Source organism: Doryrhamphus excisus, linkage group LG21 (genome assembly GCF_037039965.1).
Source record: "Doryrhamphus excisus strain RoL-2023G ecotype Guam linkage group LG21, RoL_Dexc_Guam_v1.1, whole genome shotgun sequence".
Lineage (NCBI taxonomy): Eukaryota > Metazoa > Chordata > Actinopteri > Syngnathiformes > Syngnathidae > Doryrhamphus > Doryrhamphus excisus.
The window spans coordinates 6,578,779-6,605,400 of record NC_136377.1 but is presented as its reverse complement, the minus strand read 5'-3'; the positions used below and the strand labels follow the sequence as shown (position 1 = coordinate 6,605,400).

At 39.5% G+C, this 26,622-nt stretch overlaps 2 protein-coding genes and 1 long non-coding RNA gene across 5 annotated transcripts; 1 reads left to right on the top strand and 2 right to left on the bottom strand.

Moving 5' to 3' along the window:
* Positions 1-3,560: 3,560 nt before the first annotated feature.
* Positions 3,561-19,317, bottom strand: exoc3l2a (exocyst complex component 3-like 2a). 2 transcript variants are annotated; one of them, XM_058086476.2, is made up of 13 exons: positions 19,184-19,317; positions 17,228-17,783; positions 14,587-14,804; positions 13,709-14,468; positions 13,509-13,623; positions 11,916-12,026; positions 11,737-11,837; positions 11,509-11,619; positions 11,281-11,416; positions 9,839-9,961; positions 9,602-9,757; positions 6,191-6,312; positions 3,561-4,174 (listed from the first exon to the last, which is right to left on the bottom strand). In XM_058086476.2, the coding sequence occupies exons 2-13, from the start codon at positions 17,761-17,763 to the stop codon at positions 3,853-3,855; spliced, it is 2,811 nt and encodes a 936-aa protein (XP_057942459.2). In that variant the 5' UTR covers positions 17,764-17,783; positions 19,184-19,317; the 3' UTR covers positions 3,561-3,852. The 2 variants fall into 2 exon arrangements, with proteins under 2 accessions (XP_057942459.2, XP_078643908.1); XM_078787782.1 differs by having other exon boundaries at positions 11,916-11,999.
* On the top strand, positions 3,904-26,555 carry LOC131137973 (uncharacterized). Of its 2 annotated transcripts, none has more exons than XR_013625198.1 (7): positions 3,904-4,027; positions 4,156-4,261; positions 6,217-6,350; positions 17,587-17,786; positions 17,894-17,975; positions 25,032-25,382; positions 25,512-26,555. It is a non-coding gene; the product is annotated as an uncharacterized LOC131137973 (long non-coding RNA). The 2 variants fall into 2 exon arrangements; XR_013625199.1 differs by having other exon boundaries at positions 4,153-4,261.
* Positions 21,227-25,373, bottom strand: ppp1r14aa (protein phosphatase 1, regulatory (inhibitor) subunit 14Aa). The gene is made up of 4 exons (XM_058086480.2): positions 25,044-25,373; positions 22,731-22,811; positions 22,111-22,143; positions 21,227-21,579 (listed from the first exon to the last, which is right to left on the bottom strand). The coding sequence occupies exons 1-4, from the start codon at positions 25,368-25,370 to the stop codon at positions 21,391-21,393; spliced, it is 630 nt and encodes a 209-aa protein (XP_057942463.2). The 5' UTR covers positions 25,371-25,373; the 3' UTR covers positions 21,227-21,390.
* Positions 26,556-26,622: the final 67 nt, after the last annotated feature.

Genomic DNA, 26,622 nt, shown 5'->3' with positions numbered 1-26,622 from the left:
TGTGAATGGTTGTTTGTCTATATGTGCCCTGTGATTGGCTGGCGACCAGTCCAGGGTGTACATCGCCTCTCACCCGAAGACAGCTGGGATAGGCTCCAGCACCCCCGCGACCCTCGTGAGGAAAAAGCGGTAGAAAATGAATGAATGAATTGGAGCCTAACTAGTTAGCGCCATTATTAACGAGATATATTATTAGATATTACACTTCTCGTTTATAATAGAACTGCAAAATGTTGGTGTTTTGTTTTGACCCCATACCCAGGGCAATACAGTTAATTAATGTGGTCTAAACAATAATAATAATAATAGAAGTGTAAAGGTGACTATAGGGGTGTTATTTAATGTCTGGAGGGCTCCAATTAAGTCATAAACAGGTTTTCTATGCTGTATGAAAATATTCATTCATTCATTATTTTCACGCTTTTCCTCACGAGGGTCGGGGGTGCTGGAGCTTATCCCAGCTGGACTGGTGGCCAGCCAATCACAGGGCACATATAGACAAACAACCATTCACACTCACATTCATACCTATGGACAATTTGGAGTCGCTAATTAACCTAGCATGTTTTTGGAATGTGGGAGGAAACTGGAGGAGAACATGCAAACTCCACACAGGGTGGAATTGAACCCTGGTCTCCTAGCTGTGAGGTCTGCGCGCTAACCACTCGACCGCAGAGCCACCGTTATTGATCTTTCTTTTATTAAAATGTAGTAAAAATAACATATTTCAGACAGTTGGAAATGGTGATTAATAAGGGTTAATTAATTTGAAAAACATGATTAAAAAGTCTAACCAACTTTGGGGCTGCACAGCGGTCGTGTGGTTAGCGCGCAGACCTTACAGCTAGGAGACCAGGGTTCAATTCCACCCTCGGCCATCTCTGTGTGGGTTTTCTCTGGGTACTCCGGTTTCCTGTCCGGTTAATTGGCGACTCCAAATTGTCCATAGGTATGAATGTGAGTGTGAATGGTTGTTTGTCTATATGTGCCCTGTGATTGGCTGGCGACCAGTCCAGGGTGTACCCCGCCTCTCGCCCGAAGACAGCTGGGATAGGCTCCAGCAATCCCCCGCGACCCTTGTGAGGATAAATGGTAGAAAATGAATGAATGAGTAAATATTGCCAAAAAATAAATGTACAAAAAACACTGACATAATATATATATAATATTTTTTTAAATTACTTAAAATATTAATTTAGATGTATTTTGATTTCTATTAGTTTACATATTTTTATTAAATTTTTTTGAAAATGTAAAATAATTTTATTACTTATTACAGTTACAATCCACTGCATATTAGTGGTTAGCATGTTGCATGCTGGCTGGTGGCCAGTCCAGGGTGTACCCCGCCTCTCGCCTGAAGACAGCTGGGATAGGCTCCAGCACCCCTGTGACCCTTGTGAGGATAAGCGGTAGAAAATGAATGAATGAATGAAAAAGTCTAATATTCAATTGTTATTCAATATTCAAACTCAGCCAAAGTACACTTGTCAGAGTCTGGTCTGGAACGAGTTAACGGTGATAAATGAGGGCCGACTGTACGACAGCACGTGCGAGACACGAGATGAGAGTGCAGAAAACCTGGCTGTGTTGTGAGGCCCATGTGACAAAACTCTCCCACTTGCTGCACCTTCACTCAGAACAGCCAAAAGGAAATTCCCCCCGGTGCAAAACGTAAACTTGGCTCCAATAAAAGCATCCGTTGGCACCTCAGTGGACAACAGGAAGTCTTTGTTTATTGAAAAACATCCCGTTGTTGGCCTCGGGGATGCATGACCCTTCTTGTTATAAAGAGGCAGAGCGTCATGTCGTAGTCATGGTGGAGCCCACATTTCAAGATCTCGGAATACGGAACAAAGCTGGCGTATCCTTAACATAAACAAGTAAGAAACAAGTGTGCGGGTGTTTATGTTGTGGCAGCGTTGAGTTTGCGTCAGAACCTGGTCTGTTTGGCATGTATTGTCTAAAATAGCCGTAGACGGACACACCCATGTTCAGGGGCCACAACACCTCAAGCGAGAAGCAGACTGTTCAATAACAAGGTGTTTAATTTCAGTTTGTTTTTTTTTTTTGCCAATTAGGAAGGGGGGGATTTTAACTTGAGGTTTTGAATTAACAATCATTCTCCGGGACCATCAGCGGAAAAACCACAAGCAGGGGCGGACTTACCTTGAGACAAAAAAATTTTCAAGGGCGCTGAGATTTCCATAGGCCCCCAAACTGATTAAACTGATCAAAACGTTCATATTTAAAATAGTTTTAAAATAAATAATAATAATAATAATACAGTACATTTTATTTGTATGGCGCTTTTGAGAGTACTCAAAGACGCTTTACAGTAGAGAAAAAGAAATAAAAATAGAGTTGAGTAAATTAAAATTAAAATTAAAATTAAAATTAAAATTAAAATTAAAATTAAAATTAAAATTAAAATTAAAATTAAAATTAAAATTAAAATTAAAATTAAAATTAAAATTAAAATTAAAATTAAAATTAAAATTAACCCTTGTAAGGATAAGCGGTAGAAAATGAATTAAAATTAAAATTAAAATTAAAATTAAAATTAAAATTAAAATTAAAATTAAAATTAAAATTAAAATTAAAATTAAAATTAAAATTAAAATTAAAATTAAAATTAAAATTAAAATTAAAATTAAAATTAAAATTAACCCTTGTAAGGATAAGCGATAGAAAATTAAAATTAAAATTAAAATTAAAATTAAAATTAACCCTTGTAAGGATAAGCGATAGAAAATTAAAATTAAAATTAAAATTAAAATTAAAATTAAAATTAAAATTAAAATTAAAATTAAAATTAAAATTAAAATTAAAATTAAAATTAAAATTAAAATTAAAATTAAAATTAAAATTAAAATTAAAATATCCAGGCATTCACTCAGAGTTAAAACAAGGCTAATAGCGGGGTGGGGCGGGGCGCAGCAGTCGGTAGGTTTTTAGTTGTTTTTTGAAGGTGGGAAGGTCGGGGCAAGCACTGAGTGAATGAGGCAGAGGGGTGGGGGCAGCAATGGAGAAGGCTCTGTCTCCCCAGGTTCGGAGCTTGGTGTTACAGGGGAGTACCGGGAGGTTAGAGTCTGAGGAGCGAAGTGGACGCGGGGGATTGTGTGGATGGAGCAGGTCTGTGAGGTATGGGGGGGTCAGATTGTGGAGAGCTTTGTAGGTGAAATGACTTAAAACTTATTATTAAAAATGGCCCGATTTATGACTTTGACGTTCTCCTCCGATTTTGGATCAACATTTGCATTAAAAGTGCCTTAGATTATTAGACCACCCTTCTTTCTTTCATGTTAATGCCTGGTACAACTCCAAGTACATTTGGCTTGATATAATGATGATAACAAAAGTAAAAAAATGAAAGTATTATGAGCCGTTTTTGTTGAAATTATTAAATTTGCCCAATCAAAGGAACCTTTAGTTGCAGGCATTAAAATGAACAAGAATTAATCCCAATTTATAGTGAATTACGTGTTTCTGTGAATGCTGAATAACAAAGAAACTGGTTCAGTCTACCCAGTCAATGGGTCTTTATTAAGTTTCCAGCAATGGATCCATATCATTCACAGTGAGAGTTCAACACATCACTATATATTATATAAGTAGAAACCAAAAATGAGTATAATATACAGTATATGGCTGGGTATACAAAAAAGGCTGAAAATTCCAACATTATCTTTGCGTCTTCCTTGTTGTTAAGCTCAGACTAAAACTACAATATGTGAAGTGTACAGAACGAGCAGTACCTCAAGTCAAGTTTCTTTACATGTCAAGGTGCACGTACATCTCATTTCAACACAGTATGACCGCAACTGCTCTTCTTACTTTCACACTAAACGACTATTCTTCCCTGTTGTGTTTGTTTATGTCTTCCATGTTCTGACTCTCAGCGGATCCAGGTCTTGTGTTTCGGGTACTTTTCTTGTGTCTTTTCCTGGGCCGGTGCTCGGAAAACCAGTTGGTGACAGCCATGGCGAGGCGCAGGAATCCGATGCTAATGCAGTGCACCTCTGAGGTAATGGGAATATCAGAAAAGACGGCGCGATCCCGACCGATTAAGGCGGAGTTGCATTGGAAGTCTCTGACAATGTTGAGGATCTCCTGACGCTCCGCCTGACGCATCATGCCTCGTATGTTCAGCAGCGTGGACACGTGTTTCTGCCTGTTGAGGGAGGAAAGACATGACTGTGAATGGGACGCCGGGGCTCGGTTGGGTGTCGGAGTGGCAACGACTTTGAATCACAGCCAGGTGAGTCATCTCATTTGTGGGAAGTTGTTGGTAAATCTTTGGAAGCACATACGGTATTGTAACAAAGGTTCGGAAATCATTTCCTTGACGGATGCCCTACTTGTATTCACGAGGGATGATAACATTCATTCGGAAAACATGAACTCGCAATTCCTTAGATGCACAGATGCACAACGAGAGTAATTACACTTTTTTGTTTTTGTTTTGGGAGCGTGGCCTCATTAAAAGGAACTTAAGGTTGTTTTGTTGTCGTTTGAACTTGTCACCTTGTCGAAGGTATGTACGGGCAACCCCCCCCCCCCCCCCCCCCCTCCCGACATCCTTAATGGCCGTGGTCACTTTTCAGTCAACTACACCACTCATAGGCATGTTTGGAGGGGAAGCCGGCTGGGAATTTGCTTCCATAGATTAAACAGACGACTGCTTTCCAGTCTTTTGTTAGGCTACTAAAACTCAAGCATTCCGATGTCTCACGCGTGACATATTCAGCTTGATCGTTTTTTTTATTTCCTCTGCACTGTGTGTGTATGCTACCAGCCCCGCCTCCACCCAAAGAGACCAACAAAATGTATGGCATATGTACATATTCCTACAAAAAAAAGCAATCTTCACTCGTTAAATGTATTGCAAAAAAGGCCAGTAAGGATAATTCATAATGCCGCCTACAGAGAACATACTAACTCCTTATTTCTAAAATCACAAATACTTAAACTTGCTGATATAGTTAATTTTCAAACAGCTAAAATAATGCATAAGGCTAAAAATAACCAATTACCTAAAAATGTCATCCAATACTTCTCTACAAGAGAGGAGAAATATGATCTCAGGGAAGAACTACATTTGAAACACTTATATGCTAGGACTACGTTAAAAAGCCATAGCATTTCAGTATGTGGAATCAAACTATGGAATGGATTGAGTAAGGACCTCAAACAATGCACAACGATGAGCCAATTCAAGAAACAATACAAGCAGTTGATGTTTGCTAAATACAAGGATGAAGAGTCTTGAACCAGTCATGATGTGCTATATATATATATATCACTATATTGACACTTACTATGGTAACCATTATGTCATTGTATGGTCATATCACCTTGTACGAGGTGCATTATTAAAAAAAAAAAACATAAACTGCATTATGGAAAGCAGGAAGTGAACAAATGTAACAGTTAGTGATTGTAAAAGTACCAGATGGAGGGGTAGGATTTAATAAGCTTTGCTTCTTCCTACTCCTTTTGGACATGTGGAACTGTGAACTGATTATGTGATGCATTCAATTGTAATCTGATGCATGTTCAAATGAAATAAAACCATTACCATTACCAAAAAAAAAAGGTCACCCCGAAACCGAAAGGAGATTTTTCAGTTACTAAAATACTAAGTGGGTCCACCTTATCGTGAACAAAAAAGAGCGCATCCTCCTCTGCCACGCCTCTTGAATCCAAGCGTGGCACCAGTCTGTCTCCTGCAGGGTAGCAGGAATTGGAAGTACTCGGCAGCCGCTTCCTGTCTGCTCTTTGGAGAGTTATGCGTCACAAGCGGTCGTAAGGTTGCCAGCTGTCATCTCAGTCTTAATCTGTGCACAAACAGCTTCAGCGCCTTGGACGTACACCCCCCCACCCCCCGACCCCCCCACACAGAGGCCTTTTGAGACTCATCCACTCTCAAAACAGCGCTGTGCTTCTCTCCAAAAATAGCAATGTTAATGTAGATATGCATCCATGTTCCTTTCCTTGTTTTGATCCATTGTGACAAAAAAAACACATCCATACTCATACATTTCCCGATATGGCCGTGTGCCAAAAACAACAGTGCAAATGTGTGGCAGCAAGCATGAATAATATGGCACCCGTTGGGGGGTTACAGCGTACAGAATTGATGTTTTCCTGTCAGAAATACCTTAACACATAAATTTAATTCCCTTACCGAATATCTGGAAACTCCTTCACTAGGACAGCGACCTCCATCTGGATGGAGGGCGTGTCTTCAAGGAGAATGATGTCAGCCATGTGGCAGATGAGACCGTCCAACCAGGATGCGCTTGATTCCTGAAACAGCATAAAGCTGTTAACATGTCCAGTTCAAGGTATGAATCTGTCTGCACACGACACACACACACCCCCCCGAGATACGATGCCGTTCTATAGTAATCAGTAGCAGAACATAGGTCGCTTTCAGCAAAATATCAGTTCCTAAAGAGGACCTATTATGCTTTTTCACTTTTCTGACCTATAAATGTTGTTCAAATGTTGTATTATCATGTTAAACTATGCTATACTAGCTTGAGCGTGAATTCTGAAAGAAGTTTGGGATGGCTCTGAAAGCTTGGTTTTAGAGTTTTTTTTTCTAACACCAGCTCCCTGTGACATCACAGTGAACCGGAATTCCTTATATGGGCGTTCCAGAACACAAGCTGTAAACCTGCTCTACCCCGCTCTGCGGAATTAGAACAGACCCTTGAATCCAAACAAATAGGAATAGGTGCAGATTCTGGAAGATCTAGAAAGCTTTCTGTGCAGGTTATTGTGTGTAGCTGTTCTATAGGAGTCCACAACTCAATACAAAGGGCAGAAAAATTTGCAAAATTTGTAACATTTCAGCATTAACTTCGACCAAATTTAGCTGTATATATTTAGCCATAATGTCTAAACCAGGGGTCGGCAACCTTTACTATGAAAAGAGCCATTTTACCCAATGCCCACTGAAGAAAAATAGCCTGGAGCCGCAAAACATATAGTATGTTTAAAACAACATTGGAGGGAATTTGGGGGTATCAAAGTAGTTCAGATAAGAAAAGACGAGTTGGAGTACTCTTGCTAGTATTGGAGATAAACTTACATAAATGTATGTGTAAACTACTGTAAACGTAAAAACAAGTTCCCATGCCGCTGTTTTTAAATTATCTCGAATTTATTTTTTAGATTTGTAGGTAAGTATTACTTGTTTTTCTTCATGTACTGAACTGGATAGCAGTCAGAACTCACTCAGGATGCATTCATGGTCTCAGACAAAGTTGGATTTTTTAAAACTCATTACAAAAGACGTGCATTTTCCCCACTCGGGTGTTAAAAATATTCAAGCATCGCAAAGGGAGCCACAATAAAGAGGCTGAAGAGCCACATGCGGCTCTGGAGCCGCAGGTTGCTGACCCCTGGTCTAAACAATGACGCCACAACATAAACAACACAAAAATGGTTGTTTTACATGAAAACAATTTTTCCTCCAAATATAACACCGTGAACTATTTACAATTTTCACATTTGCAACTGAACTGCGTTCATGCACAGGTTAAAATTTCCTTCGAGACACCGTTTCACTTCCTGGTTGCTGCGCCGCATGTATTTCCATGGGAGAAATGCAGGCCAAATTCTTATAAAAGGCAATTCTTATGGCTTAAAACTGCACCAAATATGCTTTCTTTTGATGTGGAGTTGAATCATCAACTGTTTGTGTGTCTTGCGCAAAAAAATTAAAATACGTATAAGTACTTCATTGGGAAGCGAATGAGAGAGGGTCATGGAGCTGAATCTAATGTAATAATTCAGTCACTTTTATTGAAAATGTCATGAAGCATCAAGCTAGCAGGAGGATTTGGATAGCTGTGAGAGAGCTGTGTGTTAAAAATTAACATTTTTATGGCATATCTATTACTTATTTACACCTTTCACTGGAGTGTAACTTCTATGAAAAATGGTGATCTGCTGTCCATGAGCATGAATTTCCGGCATGATTGTAATGCTAATTGACTTTAGTACAGACTGCTAGCATGAAAAAACAAACACCACTGTTTTTCTGGCCATTGTATTTCCTCCAAAAGTCTGTGAAAATGGTGATTTGCTGTCTATGAGCATGAATTTTCAGCATGATTCTAATGCTAATTGACTTTAGCACAGAATGCTAGCATGAAAAAACAAACACCCTTGTTTTTCTGGCCATTGTTTTTGCTCCAAAAGTCTGTGAAAAATGGTGATTTGCTGTCCATGAACATGAATTTTCAGCATGATTCTAATGCTAATTGACTTTAGCACAGAATGCTAGCATGAAAAAACAAACACCACTGTTTTTCTGGCCATTGTTTTTCCTCCAAAAGTCTGTGAAAAATGTTGATTTGCTGTCCATGAACATGAATTTTCAGCATGATTCTAATGCTAATTGACTTTAGCACAGAATGCTAGCATGAAAAACCAAACACCACCTTTTTTCTGGCCATTGTTTTTCCTACAAAAGTCTGTGAAAAATGGTGATTTGCTGTCCATGAACATGAATTTTCAGCATGATTCTAATGCTAATTGACTTTAGCATAGAATGCTAGCATGGAAAAACAAACACTACTGTTTTTCTGGTCATTGTTTTTCCTCCTAAAGTCTGTGAAAGATGGTGATTTGCTGTCCATGTACATGAATTTTCAGCATGATTCTAATGCTAATTTACTTTAGCACAGAATGCTAGCATGAAAAAACAAACACTACTGTTTTTCTGGTCATTGTTTTTCCTCCTAAAGTCTGTGAAAATGGTGATTTGCTGTCCATGTACATGAATTTTCAGCATGATTCTAATGCTAATTGACTTTAGCACAGAATGCTAGCATGAAAAAACAAACACCACTGTTTTTCTGACCATTGTTTTTCCTACAAAAGTCTGTGAAAAATGGTGATTTGCAGTCTATGAACATGAATTTTCAGCATGATTCTAATGCTAATTGACTTTAGCACAGAATGCTAGCATGAAAAAACAAACACCACTGTTTTTCTGGCCATTGTTTTTCCTCCAAAAGTCTGTGGAATTCTTTAGCTTGGCATTTGCTAAAAATAACAATATCTTTTTAAAACAATCACTAAAAAGCTGCCCTGAACCCCGAGTTCCCATTTTCCGCAGTCGCTTCATTCTAGTCCTCAGCGAAAAAGGCCATCAAGGCCATCCTAGACTCACTTCAAAGTTAGCCAGCTGACAGGAACAGGAAGTTTCCTCTGAACACAGCAGCTTCCTGTTGTCAGCCGAGGTGACGGACGCCTGTTTGAACTCGTGCACAGAAAGGGGGCAAATGCCACACTGTCAGGCATAGTTGTTTTACGGCCTCTTCCCCCCCCTCCGCTTAGTGCTAACGTAAGCCAAGATCATCCATCTCCATCTCACTGATGGCAGCCATTTTTCAGAGCTCACTCCTGTATCAACACCGTCTGGCTTATTCCTGACCTGGGAAGTTGGAGGGCTCCATTCACAGTCAGCAGGCTTGGCATTGTACCTAGCAGAGTGTGGAGTGTGTCCCTTGCAAACAGAGCCGCTGGTTGGAGATGACCAACCACGCATTTTCATACTAAGCAAAATAAACAGACTCACCAGGTCCTTAAAGAGTCCTTTTAGCTGTTTGGCTTCATCTTGCAAGCGGAAAGCCATCCTCTTCCTCATCTTGGAGGAGGTACAAATGAGGCGTCCCCGCATGATGGCGCGTACATATTCCACCAGGACCCGTCGGTGCACCTCACCCACCAAGGTCTGCTCATTCAGCAAATCCATGATGACTTTTTATCTCATTGAACCATCAGTGACACTTTCAACATCCAGCCAGACACACACCTGATAGGGCGGAGGATCCATCCTTCGGAACTTTTTGAAGTGTTGCTTGATGCTGGCTTCGATGGCCTCGAACGTCTCCGTGTAGTTCAGCCACTTTCTCTTGATCATTTTGTCAAAAAACGGCTGTAAACAACAAGAATGGAGTATTGGGAGGGGCTTACAGCGAGCACAGGTGGTCCTCGGGTTATGATTGGAGACCCTCATTACTTTTTTACCCATTTGGTTGTCTTCAGGCCTTTCTACTTTCTAACAGCGCATGGAAGCCATGACCCCTCTAGCATTCATCAGCATTCACTCATTTTTATTTATTAACATAAACATGGTAGGTACTGTGGAACTAACACAAATAAATGTAGAGTAGTTACTGGGGAACTAATGAAGAACTAATGACTAAGGCATATCAATTTTGAGTAGTTACTAAGGAACTAAAGCACATACATGTAGAGTGGTTACCAAGGAGCTAATAAGGGACTAATGACTAATACATATCAATTTAGGAACTAAAGCACATACATGTAGAGTAGTTGCTGCAGAGCTATTTGAAGAACTCGTGACTAAGGCGCATCCATTTAGAGTGGTTACTCAGTAACTAAAGCACATCAGTAGACTAGTTACTGATGACCTACTGAGGAACGAATGACTAAGGCGTATCAATTTAGAGTGGTTACTCGTGAACTAGAGCACATCGGTAGTTACTAATGAGCTAATGAAGAACCATCCATTTAGAGTGGTTACTCAGTAACTAAAGCACAAAAGTTAGTTGTGTAGTCGAGTAGTTACTGATGAGCTAATTAAGAACTACTGAGGAACGAATGACTAAGGTGTATCAATTTTGAGTGGTTACTCGCGAACTAAAGCGCATCGGTAGAGTAGTTGCTAATGAGCTAATGAAGCACCATCCCTTTAGAGTGGTTACTCAGTAACTAAAGCACAACAGTCGAGTAGCTACTGATGAGTAGTCACTGATAAGCTAATGAAGAACTACTGGGGAACAAATGACTAAGGCATATCAATTTAGAGTGGTTACTCACAAACTAAAGCACATCGGTAGAGTAGTTACTAATGAGCTAATGAAAAACCATCCATTTAGAGTGGTTACTCAGTAACTAAAGCACAACAGTCGAGTAGCTACTGATGAGTAGTTACTGATAAGCTAATGAAGAACTACTGGGGAACTAAGTCATATCAATTTAGAGTGGTTACTCAGTAATCAGTGGAGTAGTTACCTAATGTTAACTAATGAGTAGTGATTAGTCTCACTTTATTTCTCATCAGGCATTTTTCGGAGAAACATATGAGGAACATTTTTAGACAAAATAAAAGCTAAAGTGATGCTGCAACTGTAGTATGCTATGCTATGCTATGCTATGCTATGCTATGCTATGCTACGCTATGCTGTGTGTGACTGAGCAGTTCTACTGTATTTATAAGGACGCGCTCACCCTGATGTGCTCAAACAGCCTGTCAGCCAGAACCCTGACAGACTGGTTGATGATCCTGTCTAGAGAAGAGTTGGCTCTCTTTGCAGAGTCCTCGCTGGTCTGTGGGTCACACTGCCTGCAGCGCTCCACAAAGGATCTATGGGGCGCACAGGTGGCATTAAAACCCAAGTGGCCGAAAACTTTATTTAAACACTTTGCGATGAACATGGGAAATGTGGTGTTTTTTACCTGAGAGGAGGGCAACAGTTGACCAGAGCTATGGTCCTGGAAACATATCCATCTCCTCGATCACCAAACTCTGCCTGCGTCTCGTGAAACATCTCCACTTTTCTCTGGAAACTGTACACAAGGTGTACAAAGTACATGTATACATTTGATATTATAAGTATAGTATTTCCCAGTCACAGCCTGACTATGTTTTCATGATATTGACATCTATTTCGGTTTCCGTCTCACCTGTAAAGAAAGTCCGCCAAACCGATGAGACTAAAGCGAGCCACTCTTGCCCCGAGGAACTGGTTCACGGATGTAGATTTATCCAGATCTATTTTCAGCCTCTGGAATTGTGACCAACGCAGTTTTTTTAAGACAACTGTATTTGTTTAGTTCTTTTTTACTGCAAAATCACACAGTACCTGTATAACCGAGCGAGCTAGGTGGGACTGGTATTCCTCGATGTGTAGACTATGGGCCCATCGTCTTTCTTCGTCATCTAGAACCTGAATCAGCTCCGTTGTTACCTTCTCCTAAGACACCGTCAACAAAATGAGTTTGTTGATATTTTCTGCAGAACTATGGTAATGGTTTTATTTCATTTGAACATGCATCAGATTACAATTGAATGCATCACATAATCAGTTCACAGTTCCACATGTCCAAAAGGAGTAGGAAGAAGCAAAGTTTATTAAATCCTACCCCTCCATCTGGTACTTTTACAATCAGGAACTGTTACATTTGTTCACTTCCTGCTTTCCATAATACAGTTTAAGAGGTTTTTTTGTTTGTTTGTTTTTTTTAAATAATGCACCTCGTACCTTTTTTAATTAAATTAAATGTAATTATTTTTTTTATTTTTTAAATTAAATTAAATTATCAAAATTATTTAAATTAATTAAATTATTATTTTTTTTATTTATCTTATTTTATTTTTGTCACGTACCAAAGAACGAGGTGATATGACCATGCAATGACAAAATGGTTACCATAGTAAGTGTCAATATAGTGATATATATATATATATATAGCACATCATGACTGGTTCAAGACTCTTCATCCTTGTATTTAGCAAACATCAACTGCTTGTATTGTTTCTTGAATTGGCTCATCGTTGTGCATTGTTTGAGGTCCTTACTCAATCCATTCCATAGTTTGATTCCACATACTGAAATGCTATGGCTTTTTAACGTAGTCCTAGCATATAAGTGTTTCAAATGTAGTTCTTCCCTGAGATCATATTTCTCCTCTCTTGTAGAGAAGTATTGGATGACATTTTTAGGTAATTGGTTATTTTTAGCCTTATGCATTATTTTAGCTGTTTGAAGATTAACGATATCAGCAAGTTTAAATATTTGTGATTTTAGAAATAAGGAGTTAGTATGTTCTCTGTAGGCGGCATTATGAATTATCCTTACTGGCCTTTTTTGCAGTACTTTTAACGAGTGAAGATTGTTTTTTTTTTTGTATGAATATGTACGTACATATGCCATATATTTTGTTGGTCTCTTTGGGTGGAGGCGGGGCCGCTAGCATACACACACACAGTGCAGAGGAAATGTGTGTATGAAAAAAAAAACGATCAAGCTGAATACACCAATAGAAATGTTACTTCTACAAGCTTTAATGTCACGGGTCAGACATCAGAATGCTTGAGTTTTAGTAGCCTAACAAAAGACTGGAAAGCAGTCGTCTGTTTAATCTATGGAAGCAAATTCCCAGCCCGGCTTCCCCTCCAAACATGCCTATGAGTGGTGTAGTTGACTGAAAAGTGACCACGCCCGTTAAGGATGTCAGGAGTTGTTTTTATAGTTATTACCCTATATTTCCACACAATAAGTAAGATATGGTAGAACCAGATAGCAATAAAGAGTGTGGAGTGATTTCTGAATTGAGAACAATTTTTTTCTTTGTTCAATATTGAAATATTTCTGGCTACCTTATGTTGTATATTTGTAATATGAGGTTTCCAGATCATATTTTCATCTATTGTGATAGACTTGTTATTTGCTGACCTTGACAACAGTAAGGCAGTCTTTTTCCAGTCTGTCCACCGTATCTTGAGGCAGAATGGGTTCCAGCGAGGCGTAGTTGATGGGTGTTGCGGTGCCGATGGTGCCCAGAACATCCCTTCTCGAGAAAAATGTATTTTAAGGAAATACAGTTAAATTATGTGAATGTACTGCATAGTACTAGCGTTGAGACGTGTTTATACCGGTTGTAGATGTTGTAGAACCAGTCCAACAGCGAGTAGACGTCAGTAATCTGCAGCGGACCACTGGTCATGGTTTTCAAGCGTTTCGCCACAGCTCTGTGGTAACTTTCCACATACACCTGGAACGCGGAAAACTCCTCCGGGTAAATGGATACGGCGTTCCTCCGTGCCGCATCCAGGTCATCCACCATCCGACATCTGAGTCGCTCCAGATACGAGGACAACTGGCCCGCTCGAGTGTCCACCTGGTGGGGTAGGCTCCAGTCGGCAGCCTCCGCCACAGCTTCCCTCCACTTCATCTTCAGTCGTCGGGGACGGTGGCTTGGTTGGACCTGAGGAGCCAAATCCTGATGTTGTTCCGGTTTGGTTCCCTCTCGGAGAGCCCAGGCAGCGTCAGCGTGCTCCTCCTGTTGAATCACCAGTACCACGAGCCCGAGGTTGGGCCCAGCACTGGGTTGACGCAGAGACTCGCGCACCACATCCCACATCTCCTTCATCAAGGCCTCATAGAGGAGCTCCACATCTTTGGCTTTCCTTCGGCTTGAATCCAAAGTTGCATTGGAGCTCAGGGAGTCATCCAAGGAGGAACACGACAGGGGGACGATGCCAGGAGGGCTGGAGGCGGTGAAAGTAGGAGTCAAAGTGGGACTGGTTTGGTTTGGGAGGAGAGACAACAGCTCACACTCTCGCTCGAGCTCCTGAATGTGTGTGTCGGCCAGGAGAAGGTCCCGGTGGTTGACTAACTGTAGGATCTCCAGGACTGTTGACAGCAAATCACAGACCAAATTGGTTGGAATCATTGGGAAAAAAACATATCGGATATTTATTTAGATATTTATCCTCCAAAAAGTATCTTCTCACTTTCCCTTGTACACTACCTGAGAGGGGCTCTCTGGTTTTCACCACCGGTTCCTCCTCCTCTGCTTCCTCCTCCGTCTCCTGAGATGCCTTGTCGGACATGGATTCCCTTTTCAGCTTGCCCAGACTGACCATCCTGAGGAAGGAGGGCCGCCTGGATGCCTCCGCCTCGCTGTCTGCGCTCAGGTCCCCACAGGGCAGGCTTTCTCTGCGCTCCTCCTTACGACGGCCTGTGATGCTACGTAGCAACAAACATGAACCCAAACGATTTAAGGATAAAAACTATGGATTCCGTGGAAACAGAAGAGGCCGTGCTTGAGTTAAAAATAGTTCCATTCAGGAAGCACAGCGAGTATACATGTGATGGAAATATAGTTCCTCTAATCAGCTAAACAGCATATTACATAACAGTGCAGGATGAAAGCACTTGGTTAACCATAGGAACACATACAGCGGGGCGGGGGTGGACTTTTTGACAAACTCGTGGGGCTGGGTTGAGTTAACAAAATTCCAGAAGGAGGCCAGAAAATATATTTAACACATTAACACACACACACTATTTTATTCTGCATATAATTTACAAATAATTTGCAAATAATTCGCAAATAATAATGCAGAATGCATTGAATTATTTGCGAATTATTGCGAATTATATGTTCTCATGAACTTTTTTACAGGAGCACTTCAAAGGCACCACATCGAATTAAGAAATTGAATTTAACGTTATTATTATTATTCCTTTATTTAATTTTTTTACTGAGTAAGACATCCGACTTGCAAGTCATGTTGCCACCTTGTATGATCAAAGTTGAAATACTTCAAAAGCAACAGTGCATGTAAGCACTTGGTTAACCATAGGAATTATTATTATTTGCAAATAATTTGCGAATAATTTGCAAATAATTTGCAAATAATTTGCAAATAATTTGCAAATAATTCGCAAATAATTTGCAAATAATTCGCAAATAATAATAATAATAATAATGCAGAATGCATTGAATTATTTGCGAATTATTGCGAATTATATGTTCTCATGAACTTTTTTTCAGGAGCACTTCAAAGGCACCAGATCGAATTAAGAAATCAAATTTTACGTTATTATTGTTATTATTATTATATATATATATTTTTTTTACTGAGTAAGACATCCGACTAGCAAGTCATGTTGCCACCTTGTATGATCAAAGTTGAAATACTTCAAAAGCAACCGGCGGGCCAGATTCAAATTCTTGGCGGGCCGCATGTGGCCCCCAGGCCATAGTTTGCTCTACCCCTGACATACAGTCATAAACAAAAATACTAACATGGCAACGGGGCCAATGTTTTTGGTCAAGGCTGATTTTTGGCATGCTAATATTTTTGGTTATGACTGTAGAGGACATTTTAGATGTTTTTCTCGATCATAGTACTTACTGCATTACAGTGATTACATCATATAAATATATATATATTTGTGTGTGTTATATATATATTAATACATATTCATTTATATATATTTCTATATATTAAAATATATTAATACAGTAGAGGCGGGCATATTGTTGGCATTTTTGCAGCAATTTAATTGAAAAAAAATAGCAAGAAGTATGGGATGTCTGATAATTATTGGTACCGATAATTAACGGCCCGATATCAGTAATATATATATATTTATATATATTATAATATATTAATACAATAGAGGCGGGCATATTGTTGGCATTTTTGTAGCAATTTAATTGAAAATAAATAGCAATAAGTATGGGATGTCTGATAATTATCGGTACCGATAATTCTCGGCCCGATATCAGTAATATATATATATATATATTTTCCCGATTATGAAAACTGATGTATGTGTTTTTTCACCACAGGAGATACATACGTATGTCATGTTACACATATCGGTATCGGATGATATCGGTATCGGAAATTGTGAGTTGGACAATATCGGCATATCGGTTATCAGCAAAAAAGCCAATATCAAACAAAGAGTGGAATTGTAATATTTGAATCCCTAATAGAGCTTTGGCTTTAAAATGGGGCTTTAATGGTAAGCTTAACTGCTAGCTTAAGCTAGCTTACCTGGCACACGCCATCTTGGGGAAGCCATACCCTGGGATAGTCACATGGTAACCACTCCAAAAATTTTTGTAACTTTTTTTTGATGCATTAATTGAAGACATTCAATATATTTAAAAAAAAACAAAACAATGATTTTCATATTTGACATTCTATTTCTGACTTTTTCCTTTTAATATTTTGACTTTATACATGTAAAATTACTGTTGTTTTTGTACATTTTTCCCACAATTTCAACTTTATTCTCATAATGATGAATTAATTCTCATAACAATTTGACTTTATTTTTGTAACAGTATAACTTTTTCCACTGCATAATTTTTTTTTGTTTTTTTTTTTCATTTGCTTCGACTTATTCTGACTCGGATACTAAAATGACGTGATATTACGACATTATGCTCATAAAATTACAACTTATCTCATTAGATTCCAACTATTTTTGTGAATATTTTGATTTTACTTTTGTAAAATTACTGCTGATTTTTTTATTTTTTTGCTGTTGTTGTTTCATGTTGCAGCAAATGGCCCCCGGGCTGCACTTTGGACACCCCTTGTGTAGCTTGCAACATAATTGTAATTATGATTCCCACCCCTCCTCACCGTAAGAGAGTCATAATTCCTTCGGAGCTCCTGCGTAGTCCTTTCCTTTTTTCCCTCTCTGTTGGGAGCGTGTTTGAGTCTCCAGGGCTATAGTGGAGAGAGTTGTTCCCCCACACACTCCGTCCGGATTTGCGGAGCCCCTTCCCAAGTTTTCCAAGGGTCTTCAGCGGCGACACGCCACAAATCCTCTCCAGGGTGCCCCTGAGTGGCTTCCCTTTATGATTTCCTGCACCGTGCCTCTCGGCGTTCAGCTCATTTTCCTCCTCTTCTCCATCACGGGAGGCACTGTACTGGAGGTTAGCCCTGACCTCCCCCATGATGAGGCCCACGTCACCCTTGCTCCTCTCATCTTCCTCCAGGTCCACGTCTTCAAAAGGGTTGAGGTTCTTGTTCAGGTCCTTCAGGTTGTTCAGCTCCTTCAGGTCATTCAAGTCCTTGAGGTCCAGGTCAAGCCTGGGTAGGATCAGCTCGCCATTCACTCTGGGGAAGTCATGGCAGCTCTTGGACCGACCTGGGAGCTTCTTCAGGATGGGCATGGTTGCACTTGAGATTTCAACTGGTGAGTAGAAAAAAACGGAGTATTAGTCTAATCTACTTGGTGGATTATTTTCAGTCTTTCTAGTCTTTTTTTTTTATTACAAAATCCCCCATCAACTGTAATTTCAGGCCTCCCGTGAAGACCATTGGAGGTTTCTTGGACGCAGAGCAAGTCAGACAAAAATGCATGAAAACCGAAGCAGTGTTTCAGGTATGAAATAATGTCCATTTAAATTAATTCATTCCAAACACGCCAAAATATGAACATTTTATCGAGAAGTTTCCCATACAGAAAACTGGGGAAAACATTTAACATGACTTTTAGCGTCAATAAAACTCTAGTTAGCATATGGAAGAAGGCGACACAATTCTCAACATTGTCATGTTTTGTTTCGTTAACGTCTTTCGCAACCTTTTTTTTGCCTTACAAAAACCGAAACGATGCCCAAAAACCAGGCCTGATTGTTTCTGGATCCTGGGTTTCATTGTTGTTATAATGAAAAAAAATAATCATTAATTTTTTTGGGGGCTGCACGGTGGTCGAGTGGTTAGCGTGCAGACTCACAGCTCAGAGCCCAGGGTTCAATTCCACCCTCGGCCATCTCTGTGTGGAGTTTGCATGTTCTCCCCGTGCATGCATGGGTACATTCCTCCCACATTCCAAAAACATGCTAGGTTAATTAGCGACTCCAAATTGTCCATAGATATGAATGTGAGTGTGAATGGTTGTTTGTCTATATGTGCCCTGTGATTGGCTGGCCACCAGTCCAGGGTGTACCCCTGCCTCTTGCCTGAAGACAGCTGGGATAGGCTCCAGCACCCCTTGCAACCCTCGTGAGGAAAAAGCGGTAGAAAATGAATTAATTAATGATTAATTTTTTTATTTATCAAAATTTGTCGGCATGCAAATTAAATCCATTTTAACCCGAGTGGTTAGCTTGTTGGACACATAGCGAGGGTTCGAATCTCCGCTTGTGCATTTCTGTGTGGAGTTTGCATGTTCTCTCCGTGCGTCCTTGGGTTTTCTCTGAGTTCCTTCCACATTTAAAAAAAAAAAACAAGCTGCGGCCCAAAAATGGGCCCCAGACCGCACTTTGGATGCTTAAATTGTTTGCCTCTGCTAATTTAATGAGATCTTAAGAGACAGTATCCACTGGAAAGCAAAGCAGGTACAGAACAAATAGAGGAGTTACTGAGCAACTAATGACTTTTAGAGTGGTTACCGAGGAGCTAATAAAGAACTAATGAGTGGAGTGGTTACTGAGGACGTTCATTTAGAGTAGTATCTCCATACCTAAAGAGTTCCTCATTAATTACTGTCATTTTTATGTCCCTTCTCGTGACGTGTTACCAACAACCAATCATCAGAAACACAAATAAATCAGAACGTAGTCGAGGAAAACAGGTCAGGTGTCTTACCTGAAAAGAAAATCCTTGCCGTGTTTTCAGTGCAGTGTCATCCTGGAGTGCGCGGGCTGTACAAAAAAAGTGCGTGTGACTGACGAGAGTGTTTGAAAGCGCTCATGGACTCAGGAGAGCAATGTGGCCGCCTGCGGTTTCCTGACGAGCGCTATTATGGTGGAAGGTGATACGCTTTCCTGAGGAAAGGCCCGTCCTGTCCCTTTTCGACCCCTCCTACACTCGAAAAATCTCCAGTTCCCCCCACCCCACTTGCACCCCAACATTCTAGTTACGCTAATTACATTTGTGTACATTAAACGCATCACCAGCAGAGAGTTATGATTTATTGATCTCTGTTATCTTATCTTTAAGTGTGCGTTTTTTTTCTTCTTTTTTAATAAGAATGAAGGAACGTCCTTGAGTCCAAATTCCATTCACGCACCAACATTGGTGTATTCTTCCTCAGAGGAAGAGTTTAGTCCGACATATCCGAGTGGGAAAAAAAAATGATGATAAACATTGGAGTTGTTGTCATATTGTTTGTGACACAGCTCAAGGTCACTGTTGCCATAGCAGGGCTCTAATGTCACACAAAGGAAAATAAAATGGTTAGACGTGTGTGTGTGTGTGTGTGTGTGTGTGTGTGTGTGTGTGTGTGTGTGCGCAAATATTTATACTGTGCAACTTTCATGAAGAAATCAAGTAATATAACAAAAAACTGTCCACTTCCATTTCCCAATACTGTATTCCAGTTTTCACTGTGGCTCCTCTCTGCCACCTAGTGTACGTTGTTGTTGTTTTTTTTTTGGAAAACCTGATGTGGCCCAGCCTCGCCCAGACCCTAGCTCCAGTGGCCCCCCAGGTAAATTGAATTTGAGACCCCTGCTGTATATGGTATTTGAGGCAAATGGTGCTCAAGCCAGATTCTGTTTTTGGACCCTCCCTACCCACCCCCAGTACAGTTGAATTGCATATTTTGGAGTGGCCTTTTGTTGTGGCCAAGCTTAGGGACACCTGTGTAATAATTATGCTGTCTAATCAGCAGCAGTAGCAGAAATTGACTTTTGCATCAGTGTTTATTGGAAAATACAAGGCGGATAATTATAAGCAGCTGGTGGCAAACCTTCTTGGCTTGGGTTGGTTGGTTGGATCGGTACCATGTTTATTTTCACAAATATGTTTTTTTACAGTACATGTTGATGTTGTAATATTTATATACGGTTGAGTGGTTAGTGCGCAAACCTCACAGCTAGGAGGACCCGGGTTCAATTCCACTCTCTGTGTGGAGTTTGCATGTTCTCCCCGTGTATGCGTGGGTTTTCTCCGGGTACTCCGGTTTCCTCCCACATTCCAAAAACATGAAACTCTAGTTAGCATATAGAAGAAGGTGACAGAATTCTCAACATTGTCGACTTTTTGTTATGTTTTGTTTCGTTAACGTCTTTCGCAACTTTTTTTCTGCCTCACAAAAAATGAAACGATGCCCAAAAACCAGGCCCAATTGTTTCTGGATCCTGGGTTTCATTGTTGTTATAATGAAAAAAACAATGATTCATTTTTTGGGGGGCTGCACGGCGGATGAGTGGTTAGCGCGCAGACTCACAGCTAGGAGCCCAGGGTTCAATTCCACCCTCGGCCATCTCTGTGTGGAGTTTGCATGTTCTCCCCGTGCATGCGTGGGTTTTCTCCGGGTACTCCGGTTTCCTCCCACATTCCAAAAACATGCTAGGTTAATTGGCGACTCTAAATTGGCATGAAAGTGAGTGTGAATGGTTGTTTGTCTATATGTGCCCTGTGATTGGCTGGCCACCAGTCCAGGGTGTACCCCGCCTCTCGCCCAAAGACAGCTGGGATAGGCTCCAGCAACCCCCGCTTATCCTCTCGAGGGTCAGCGGTACAAAATGAATGAATGAATATTATATAATTAATATATATAATATAATAATAATAATATATAATATATAGAATATTAAATAATATATATATAATAATATATTATTGTTTCCTCAGAGAATAGTGTAAGTTCTCAAAAAACACATTACAATACAATTGTAATATGTTGTCTTTATTAGCAATTCAATGCTGTTTTCATATAAATGTAGAAGCTCAACATAAAGTGACATCATGGAATAAGATTGATTATTCGGGTGATCAACCAGGATTAATGAGGGTGTACGACGTACGATGTACATTGGGGGCAACAAGTTACAAGAGCAACAAGTTAACTACGGTGTGTGTGTATGTCCGTGTGGCGGGGGGGCTGAGGAGTGGTGGACGTGGTGCGGGTTGTTGAAGTGGTAAGGTTCATGGCGATGGTGGCTGTGGCTCATAACCGGATGCTCGATGCCTTCACTCTGGAGTTCTTCCTGCTTGTGGACTCCATCCAGCTTTTCCACCAGCTCCCGGATGAAAGTCTGAGGACGAACATCCAAAACCAAATCAAGGGTAGACTGTGTAGTACTCATTTGGATTGTGTGAGACGTTAAATGGACTGTAACTCTTTCCAGAAAAAATAGATGAATGATTGATGCAGCCATAAAAATGTACATTTTTCCACACTAAAACACTAAAATCATCACACAGCAACTTAACACTGAAAAGGTATACCCCAGAAATACACAGACATGTATCAATATGAGTAGAGCACAGATGGATGGTGCCCACCAGAGATAGAGCCTAGAGGGAGGCTGATGTCATTGCAGTCTATAATTGATTATAGAAAAACTTTAAAAGAGCTGTTTTTGTCATTTCACTCATATTGGTACATGTTTGTATATTTGTCGGGTTCTTAGTGAAGCGTTCTTAGTAAGACGGGGCTGTTAGTCACACATTCAAAGTTGAAGAAAAAAGTAAGCTTTTTACTGGAATTTACAGTAATTAAATATGCAATGAGCTATAAGCCAACAAATATATATTGTTTTAAAAAACAACAACAAAGATGTTACCTCTGTGTCATTATTACAGGTTTGAAGAAGCTCCTGTGAAAAAATGGGGACATTTTTCTTTAAGACAGTAACACCATTCATTAACCACAAAACATCAGACATTACATTCAGCGTTTCAGTTGGTTATGTTTATGTTATGTGCATAGAACCTTTAGAAATATAATACAAACAAATAATAATTTTAACAGTAATAAGTTAGAGAAGGTAATTTCTGTAGAAAGAGGGCTGAAGCTGAATTGAAATTGACGAATTACGGGAAAAGCGGCAATTTTGTCATGTGGAAAAATTGCGAACCTGAATGTTTTGATGCTTGTGTGCATTGAGAAAGGGGGGAATTTTAGGGGCCAGAAAATGGTTAGAGAGCGTCAAAAAATAAAATGTTGGTGCAGAACAACATGAACATGAAAGAAAAAAAACTTAAATTTAAAAAAACTATATTAGGAAAGCAGGAAGTGAACAAATGTAACAGTTACTGATTGTAAAACTGATTATGTGATGCATTCAATTGTAATCTGATGCATGTTCAAATGAAATAAAACCATTAACATTACCATTTGGTCCAAGTAGTTTTCATAGAGTACTTCATGAAGTACAGCATAAAGACCAGTATTACACGTTACCTGCATCTTGTTAATGCGTTCTGTATCGTTTGGTAGGTCGATTAGGTCATCAATATTCACCTCTTCTGGCATATCTGCTTCCTGGAGTCAAAATGAAAACATGTAATCAGTTTGTTGACAGAAGCGAAACTGAAACAATCTTTGAGACGTTGGCCAGAGGATTTTTGATTGCAGTTTTTGACATGTATTTTCCTCCATTTGTGCATATTTTTTTTGTACCTCTGTTCTGGAACCTCGGTTTTCGTACCCTGCCTCTCTTCTACAATATTGTGCATCACAAAAAAAAAAAAAAGATCTGTGAAACAGATGCTACCTACATGTAAGCGAATGAGGCGTCCAATCTGATGCTCTTATTTTGAAATTTAAAAAAAAGCACGTCAGTCATTTGTCTATGCAAGGCTGAATGCTAACACTTGTTTGGCCACAGAGGCCTGCTTTCTTTCAACAATTGGCCATTGTAGCTCTTATATCAGCTGAGTGAGGGGGGGTTTGCGTTGGGGGGGGTCTCATCCATACAGTGTGCTATTATCCTCTAACAGAACTGCCTTTTCCAACAACTTTTATAGGTTTTTTTTGCTAACGTTTTTTTGGATGCAGTCCACAAGCCCAATCTGAAGACTTTATATAAACATGAAAGGATTCTATCCTCCTCACACCAGATCCAAATGGCGCCGACCAGGCAGATGCAACACTGTTTATCTCCTACGATGCTCCCTTCCTCTTGCTTATTTTCCTCATCATTTAAGCCTCTCCCAGCTCTACGCTGCCCATGTAAGGAAATACGTCCCGGGACAAGATACGGATCTGAAGGAACTAGACTGCTGTTAGAGAGCACATCTAGACAGGATGCTTGGCCTTGTAAGGAGATGCAGAGCGGAGCTGTTGAAAAGTTATTAACCGGATAATGGATCAATTCCTTTTGCAGTACGTAGCTCATAGTAGAGTCAAGACAATAATATAATAATAATAATAATAATATATACATCACATTTTCTATACTGCTTGTCCTTATTAAGCTGGACCCTATTCCAGACCACTTTGGTACATCCTGGACTGATCGCCAACCAATCACAGGGCACATAGTATGTATTGCAATATTTACAGTACTTGATTATTTTTTATTATATTTTTATTATATTATTTTATTATATTATTTATTATATTATATCCAAATTGTCCATAGGTATGAATGTGAGTGTGAATGGTTGTTTGTCTATATGTGCCCTGTGATTGGCTGGCGACCAGTCCAGGGTGTACCCCGCCTCTCGCCCGAAGACAGCTGGGATAGGCTCCAGCACCCCCCGCGACCCTCGTGAGGAAAAAGCGGTAGAAAATGAATGAATGAATGAATGAATATTATATTATATATTTTTTTATTTTTTATATTTATTTTAATTTTTTTGTATTGAACAGGTCAATCATTCATTGATAAAAAAAATCTGCCCTGTGTTGTATTTGGATTATTATCAAAATTTTCCATATTATCAAAATCCACTTTATGTCACTTTACACCCATTATGTCATTATATGGTCATATCACCTCGTACTTCGGTATGAGGTACATTATTAAAAAAAAAAAAAACCTTAAACTGTATTATGGAAAGCAGGAAGTGAACAAATGTAACAGATTGTAAAAGTACCAGATGGAGGGGTACGATATAATAAGCTTTGCTTCTTCCTACTCCTTTTGGACATGTGGAACTGTGAACTGATTATGTGATGCATTCAATTGTAATCTGATGCATGTTCAAATGAAATAAAACCATTACCAAATAACATCACAATTAGTTAGCCTGTACGGTGTACTTGTTTGAAACGTAAGTGTTTCAGATTGGAGAAGAAGGAGAATGAAGCCAAAACTTACCACTTCCACACTAAGTGAGAGGAGCTTTTTTTTTCTTCACTTTTTTTTCAGATTAAGAAACTAGCTAGAAACTAGTAATCTGATGCATGTTCAAATGAGGTTAGGTTAGGTTAGTTAGAGGTTAGACTTTACTGTCATTGCACAATAAGCAGTGAAATTGCCAACGAAATGTCATTGCCTGGCTCCCGTGTAATAATAAATAATAAATAATAATGTGGAGAATAAATATGTGATCAACAATGTACAGCGTAAACAGTAAATTACACAAATAATTTAAATAATTTTGGATAAATAATAATAATGAAATAAAACCATTATCATTACTTATAATGACCTGAATGACGCTTGATAGTATATTGATACATTTAATTGAATTATATGACAATTAAAGTATAAAAGTGACTTTTTTAGCAGTTGAATATATTTATCATATGCAGCTAAAGACCCACCTGACCAGCGTAGAGCACGTCCAGGCTGTCATCGATCCACTTCTCCACATCAAGCCGCCTCTGCAGCTCCTTCCGGTTGTATTTCACCGTGACCCGGGCATGTCTCTTGGGAATATGGCTGCCGTGTTCCTGAAATGAACTTTCATCCGATGCATCAACGGCAACACTTTCCTCGAGTGTCGTCCCTGTCCTGTGTGCTGCCATGCCTGATCTGGACTGGACCGACTGGTTTGTCCTCTTTTTTTTTTTTTTTTTACAAGCCCAAGTGGAGACGGCTGGGAGGCGACAGGCACAGAGAGGACGAGGCTGGAGGTCTTTCCATCTCATAATGTGTTTATGGTATGTAAGTCCTCTTATGTATATACGTATATGTATATATGCATATATCCATCATTGTCCTGGCATGTCTTTGTTAACACTAACCAGCTTAGGTAAACTAAAGCTCATTTGTGTCTTTGTGCATTGCAGGACAGGAGTGTCTAATACGGGGGTGGTTCGATACAAGTATCCATAGTATCGATACCATCGGCAGTATCCGATCGCTAACATAAACTTGGAAAAAGGAACGTGCTGGAGCGGGAGTATGATACCAGGGTACAAGAAAACATAACGATGATAAAACGAAATGCATCCAACACACAGGTATCAGTATCGTACCGTAGTTACCTGGTTTCCCATAAATACCAAAACTGCAGTATTAGTACGCACGTCCAGTGTCAAAGTGTGGCTACATCAAAATAGCATCTGTTTATGCTATACATTTAGGCAGTTTTGCTTAAAAATAATATTTATATTTTGAAAATATTGAGGAGTTTGCAGTCAAGCTTTGTAGGAATAAAGGAGGTTTTCTACCAGCTGCTTATAATTATTTGCCAGTAGTTTCCAAAAAACTGTGATGCAAAAGTCAATTTCTGGTAATGTTCATGAAATCAGCAAATAAACAGTGACATATTGCAGTCAAGCTTTGTAGGAATAGAGGAGGTTTTCTACCAGCTGCTTATAATTATTTGCCAGTAGTTTCCCCCAAAAACTGTGATGCAAAAGTCAATTTCTGGTAATGTTCATGAAATCAGCAAATAAACAGTGACATATTGCAGTCAAGCTTTGTAGGAATTGAGGAGGTTTTCTACTAGCTGCTTATAATTATTTACCAGTAGTTTCCAAGAAACTGTGATGCAAAAGTCAATCTCTGGTAATGTTCATGAAATCAGCAAATAAACAGTGACATATTGCAGTCAAGCTTTGTAGGCATTGAGGAGGTTTTCTACCAGCTGCTTATAATTATTTGCCAGTAGTTTCCAAGAAACTGCGATGCAAAAGTCAATTTCTGGTAATGTTCATGAAATCAGCAAATATATTAGCTTAAATTGGATTGGTGTGAACCGACTTTTAAGGTGTCAGGGTGTGAGATTTTGCCATCGTACATCCACACGGGCTACAAATTTGAGCTGCAACAGCTAATTGAGGATTAATCTATTACGCTATTAATCATCAAATTTTTGGTCATCGATTATTCGTTTTTTTTAATTCATTCATTCATTCATTTTCTACCACTTATCCTCACGAGGGTCGTGGAGGG